This window comes from Benincasa hispida, chromosome 8, assembly GCF_027475165.1.
Source record: "Benincasa hispida cultivar pf3 chromosome 8, pf3_genome.v1.1, whole genome shotgun sequence".
NCBI lineage: Eukaryota > Viridiplantae > Streptophyta > Magnoliopsida > Cucurbitales > Cucurbitaceae > Benincasa > Benincasa hispida.
The window spans coordinates 32,228,727-32,235,109 of NC_143485.1; the positions used below are offsets into that span (position 1 = coordinate 32,228,727).

At 26.8% G+C, this 6,383-nt stretch overlaps 1 protein-coding gene across 1 annotated transcript; it reads right to left on the reverse strand.

The window, feature by feature from the left end:
* Positions 1-998: 998 nt before the first annotated feature.
* Positions 999-1,939, reverse strand: LOC120083210 (protein LIGHT-DEPENDENT SHORT HYPOCOTYLS 6-like). The gene has a single exon (XM_039038863.2). The coding sequence runs from the start codon at positions 1,877-1,879 to the stop codon at positions 1,346-1,348; it is 534 nt and encodes a 177-aa protein (XP_038894791.1). The 5' UTR covers positions 1,880-1,939; the 3' UTR covers positions 999-1,345.
* Positions 1,940-6,383: the final 4,444 nt, after the last annotated feature.

Here is a 6,383-nt window from a genome sequence, read left to right on the forward strand (position 1 = left end):
TAAGAAGATATACTAAATTGTTATATAATTACTTCAACTCAAATAGTTGCGATCGAGGTTTAAAATATCGATATTGACGAAAATATCAATGTCTTGATTTTATGAAAATTTCAATGAAAATATTGATAGAATATCGATTTCAATGAATATTTTTGAGAAACTTATAAAAATAAAATAAATTTAAATTAACAAAAAAACATTTTATGGTTTTCGAACAAGATAAAATGTCTATTACGTCTATCATATTTATATTAGTGATATTTTGATGTTTATTTTTATATTTCGTTTTTTTGTTTGTGATATAATAAAAATATTGATTCACTCCTCGTGTCGACGTCAAGTCGATGAAAATGTAGAAATATCGACATGTAGATGGAAATTTAATACTATGATTGTAATGAAAGACAAAATGAAAACATGGTTAGAAGATGCAAGGACAAAATGGAAGTGTAAAAATTCCCTTCTATAGTCCACTTTATACATAGTATAGCGTTGCAGTAATTATGCGTGCTATTTTAGTTTTGATGGAACTTTAATTTTTTCAATATCGATAAAATGTGACGAGATAAGTTATCAATTTCTTTTTAATATAAAATGAAAAAAAGAAAAAAAAAAAAAAAGTGACAAATCTATATTGGATAGAAAGTATTCTGGAATCCACCAACTTATTTTACCATTTTCTCAAAAGAATTCTTTATCCCCAACTTGAATTCACATCGTGACCTAAAAAAAAAGTAATCACTTTTTTTTTTTAAAAAAAAAACTTTTTTTCTTTAAGTAAGAATAGAAAGATAAAATCTTCAAACAACAAATTAGGTGATTTTTAATATATTCAAATAAAATTTATCATTGATCAAGTAATTTATAACACACTTGAATAAAGCTCACTACAGACGGTTTCTAACCCATTCTAAATATAAATTCAACCATACTCGATTTGAAATGAAAAATAAAAAAAAAAATAAAAAAAAAAAAACCACCTTTGGTTTTTACACAAATTAGAACAAAACTCATCTCATAAATTTTAATTTCCACTTCAATTCATTAATTAATTAATACAAACAAATAAGAAAAATCAACAAACCCAATCTCTCTTCCTCTAATATTCTCAATCCCAACCGTCCATATCCATAGCTAAAGATTCTTTAATTTGTACAAAAAAAAAAAAAACATTTTATCAGTCAAATTCTTCTTGGGAGTGTCAATATAATCCTTTAAGCCAAATATCCAAAAACTCCGGTCTTCAATGTTTTTTCATAGTCAATTTGAAGTTGGAATCCGCCATAGCCACCGAGCTCGGCGTCGAATGTAACAGAAGAAATTCAATTTTCATCCATTTTTTTTCTTACCGATCAATTCCTCGGGATCTATCTTGAGAATCCTTAACATCGTTGAGGTAAATTTTGACGTCGACGGTGTTAAATGGGTTGGTCACCGGATTTCCGCCGTTTTCCTCGAAGGCGACACGGAGGCGGCCGATGAGAGCGACGAGAGTAGTCCACGGCTGTTGAGTTGGGCAATTGCAGTAAGGATCCACCGGGTAGAGGTGGCCGAAATTAGGACAGGTGGCGGTGTGAACTTTAGTCTGCCCTAATTCGTCGAGATAACAGAGGAACTCGACGACATTCGCTCCGCTGCAGCAGGCGAGGCTCAATGTCGGGCAGCGGTTTCTCAGGTACTGCCGGAATCTATTCCAGTCACGGCGTTTCAAGCACTCGTACCGGCTGGCCAATGGCGGTGGTCGGACCGACACGGACACGGACGGGTAGTATTGAGCGTAGAAAGATTCGGAAGGGGAACGGGTGGAAGTGGTGGTGGTGGTGGAGGAGCTCCGACGGCTGAGGGCGGCAGCGGCGGCGGCTGCGACGGCGGCTGACATGGCAAGAAACAGGGGGGTTTTTTGGAAGAGAGGAAAATTGGGAAAACAGAGAATGAGGAAAGAGGGAGAGAAATGGAAGAGAATATAAAGGGAAGGAAGACGAAGGGCAAAATGGTAAAAAAGATTGTGGGGGCCATTTTTTGAGGAGACAAAAAGTGGGGGCCACAGCATTGACAGCCACGTCATGGCATTGAGGACCATTTCAAGTATCTTTCACGTCATATGATATTGTTCTGCTTATGGCTTTTTGGATAACTAGCCTTGCTTTTACGTATTCTAATTTCTAACCTTGGATTAAAATATTCATCTCACATCCAATTTTTCCATCTAATATTTCTATTAATAAAAAAAAAGATAATATTATTTCTAAGAAAAATAACAATATATTTTTTTTTCTTCATGTTTTTGATGAATAAGTATATTTGATTAAAATATTTTTTTATCTTATTTTTTTAGTGTAAGTTTTTTGTCTTTAAATTTTCAAAATATACATTTTCAGTAAGAATATGTTTAAATATTTAAATATAGATTTAAAATATCTCTAAAGTAATTTTTTTATTATATTTTAAATTAGAAAATAATTTTAGGGAGGAGATAATTTTTATAATTTAAAATATCATATAGGTATCTAAGGTAGTAAAAAAAACTACTTCAAAACCTTTTAAACATATTCTTAAAAGCACAAGGACTAAAAAGTTACCATTTAATATTTCGGAGATCAAAACACACCTTCTTTGAAAATTAGAGACTTAAATAATAATTTTCTAAAAAAATTACAAATATTATTTAAAATAATACTTGAGTTGTTTCTATTTGTAAAATAAATAATAGATGTTGTTATTAGTATATATTTTCATAATAAGATTAATAAATGATAAAGTTTTATGTTTTAGATGTATTTATAGAAGATATCATAGATATCAATTGATTTTTAACCTCAACACGGACCCTCTAATTTATGAATATTTTGATTTATTGACGAATATTTTAATAATTTTCTAACATTATAGGTAATAAATTGGAAAATGACAACTGTAGGGTTCAATTATTTAATGTTAAAATTAGGTAAGTATAATTTCCTTCTGGAGTATATGTCAATTTAAACATGAGAAGCCTGGCTGTTAACTTTTTTTGGGAATTTGTTGTTAGATATAGCCATATAAATTTGTGTAAATTGTTAATACAAAGTTCTTTTAATGGCTGTGCTTACTGTCATACATAAGACATAATTTATGGTAAATTTCGATTTCGCTAAATCATTTTTTTTTCAAAGGATTTCGCTAAATTTTAAGTTTGAACTTTTAATTTTGTGCATAATAAATCCGTAAGTATATAATTTTGTGTATAGATAAATTTCTGATAAATTTAAATTTGTAATGATCTGATAGATTTAAAATTAAAATTTATATGTACTAGATTGTAATCTTAATTTTTAAGAATGTGTTTGGTGACTATTTGGTTTTTTGTTTATAGTTTTTGAAAATTAAGTCTACAAATACGTTTACCACTTCTAAATTTATTTCTTTGTTGTCTACTTTTTATCCATGTTTTCAAAAGCTAAGCCAAAAATTGAAAACTTAAGAAGTAGTTTTTTTTTTTTTTTTTAATTTTATAAAACTTGTTTGTTGTTTTTAAAATTTGGCTAAGAGATCCAACTTTAGTATTTAAGAAATATGCAAATTATTGTGAAAAATGTGAGAAAATATGACTTAATTTTCAAAAACCATAACAAAAAATAAAAATGGTTACTAAATACGGCCTAAACTTTCAATTACTAAGGCCCCTTTGGTAACGATTTCGTTGTTTAGTTTTAGTTTTTGAAAATTAAGCCTAGACACTATTTCAACTTCTAAATTCCTTCCTTTGATATCTATTTTTTACTAATGGTTTAAAAAATATAAGCCAAATTTTGAAAACTAACAAAAAAAAAAAAAAAAAGTTTTTAAAATTTTGTTTTTGTTTTTAGAATTTGGCTAAGAATTCTATAATTGTACTTGAGAAATATGCAAGTTATTGTAAAAAATTAGGAGAAAATATGCTTAATATTCAAAAATTAAAAACAAAAAACGAAAGGGTTATCATATGGGACCTGAATGAATAGTTTTAAAATATATACCAACTAGAACTATTAAATGAACACGCTGAATTTAAAGTAAAATTAAAATACAGATAGAAGTAGAATTTAAAACAAGATAATATTGGTTCGAATACTATTTTAATCCTTAATTTTTTTTTAGTTTTATTTCATTTTGGTTTTTGTACATTCAAATGTCGAATTTTATTTCCTATATTATTCAATAATATTTTAATTCAATCAGTTGGTTTAAAGTTTGATTTTTCTTACAAGATAAAAAAGTATTATTAGCATTTCTTTCATAATTTGTGAAAATATATTCACATAAGAAAATACAAATTACAATCCTTATTTAAGCAATTTTGATAAAAGTTAATTTTATAGGACTAAATTTAATTAGATTTATTAAAAGTACATTGACTAAAACTAGATAATTATTGAAAGTATAACAACTAAATTGAAATAAATCAAAGTATAAGTACCAAGATGTTATTTTAACCTAAGTTATTTATTGGAGAAAATACATCTTTGGTCCTGGATTTTGGGTCTAGTTTCTATATGGTTTCTAAGTTTTAAAACATTACATTTTTAATCATTAAATTTTGAATTTAATTTCAATTTTGTTTATAGGTTTCAAAATATAACAATTTAAGTTTATTTCCATTCGATGGTCCGTTTATAGAATTTACACTTTTAGCCTCAATTCTAACAAATACTCACTTTCAATATTTTTTATGTTACAGTCTACTGATTAATTTAAATTTGATTAAAATAATTATAATGAAATAAGTTTCACATCTTTTCATCATTATCAAAATCAATTTTAAAATTTCGTTCATAATTATTTTGAATTAATTAATAGGCATTAACGACAAAGATATAATTGAGTATATAGTGAAAAATTGAGTTTAAAAATATAATACTTAGATACAAAATTGGAATGAAACTTTAATCTCAAATATAAAATTGGCTTTGTTTAGTAAACATTTGATTTTTTTTTTTTTTAATTAAGCTTATATCATCCACATTTCCTAGAATAATTTGCATATTTTTTAAGTATAATGGTTGAATTATTTATCAAAATTTAATAACAAAAACAAAAAATTGAAAGCTACTTTTTTTAGTTCTCAAAATTTGGCTTAGTTTTTAAACCATTAATGAATAGTAGATAACAAATGAAGAAATTTGGAGGTAAAAGTAGTGTCTGTAGACTTAATTTTAAAAAACAAAATGGTTAATAAATTGACCATAAATAATGCCGCAGTTATCTTATTCATAAAGAGAACTAGCTAAATTATTATAAATTAAAAAAAAACCAGAAAATAACTAATAAATATTATCTTTAATTGAACTATGCTGGTATCGTCATACATATATTAATATTAGAGTTGATAAAAGTACAAAAGGCAACTCAAATTCAATGGCATAATAATCTAACCTAAAGTAGAACAAAATTTAATATGGGTATTTGGATTGACAATAATGAGAGAGGGGATATGATTTATTTATCCATTTTTAAAAAACAAGAATGGATATGATTAAAGCAAGTTAACTTGAAAAGATGTAATTATTGAGCATAAGGCATATTCAGATATGTGGGAATTAAATAATTGAGAGCGTGAGGAATGGAATTTAATTTAATAATTGAAGTAATCTAATAGGAGAGGGTATTTTGGAATTTAGAGAAAAAAAAATACTGAAATATTATTATTATTTCGATAAATTCCAAAAGGAAAAAAAAAAAAAAAAAAAAAGGAAAAGGAATGACAGTGTCCTAACTAATCCAATATAAAAAGATTATCTTATAATATAATGTCCAAAAAAAAGGTCACGTCACCTTTTATTCGGGCATTATTATCAACAGAATCGTACAAGGCGCAATGAAACATGGGAACAGCAAATGTCATTTCTTTTCATTACATCTTTCTGTCCATTTGGAAGGTAGAATAAAAATAGAGATGTCAATAAAATATAATATTAAAATAAATTAAACATAATATATAAATATATGAAATAAAATAAAAAAGATGGATTTCTCTAATTTTTTTGGATCTTACTCCCTGCGTGTCTTTCAAAGCCTACCAAATGTCACTATTTATAGGCAATTTTGGCAAGTAGGAAGTGGATTAATAGATATTAATAATGTGTAATATTGAGACACATCAACAATACTTTGGAAAATTGAGGCATGACACATGATCAATGGGTACTAAGCATGAGCATTTAATAGACATCTATTATCATGATATTTATAATACTCCTTCTTAGATGTTCATTATATATGAAATATGCTTGATTAAAATTCTACTGGGAAAAAAATCCTTATGAAGAAAAAATATTGCATATTTCATATAATTTAATACTCTTAAAAAGAATGTAGTATATTTACTCCACCTCAAGGAAACATCATTTGAGATCTCTTAGTAGCTG

Bases quoted from the DNA above. Each gene is read 5' to 3' on its own strand.
- LOC120083210 (XM_039038863.2), bottom strand. From the start codon at position 1,879: ATGTCAGCCGCCGTCGCAGCCGCCGCCGCTGCCGCCCTCAGCCGTCGG.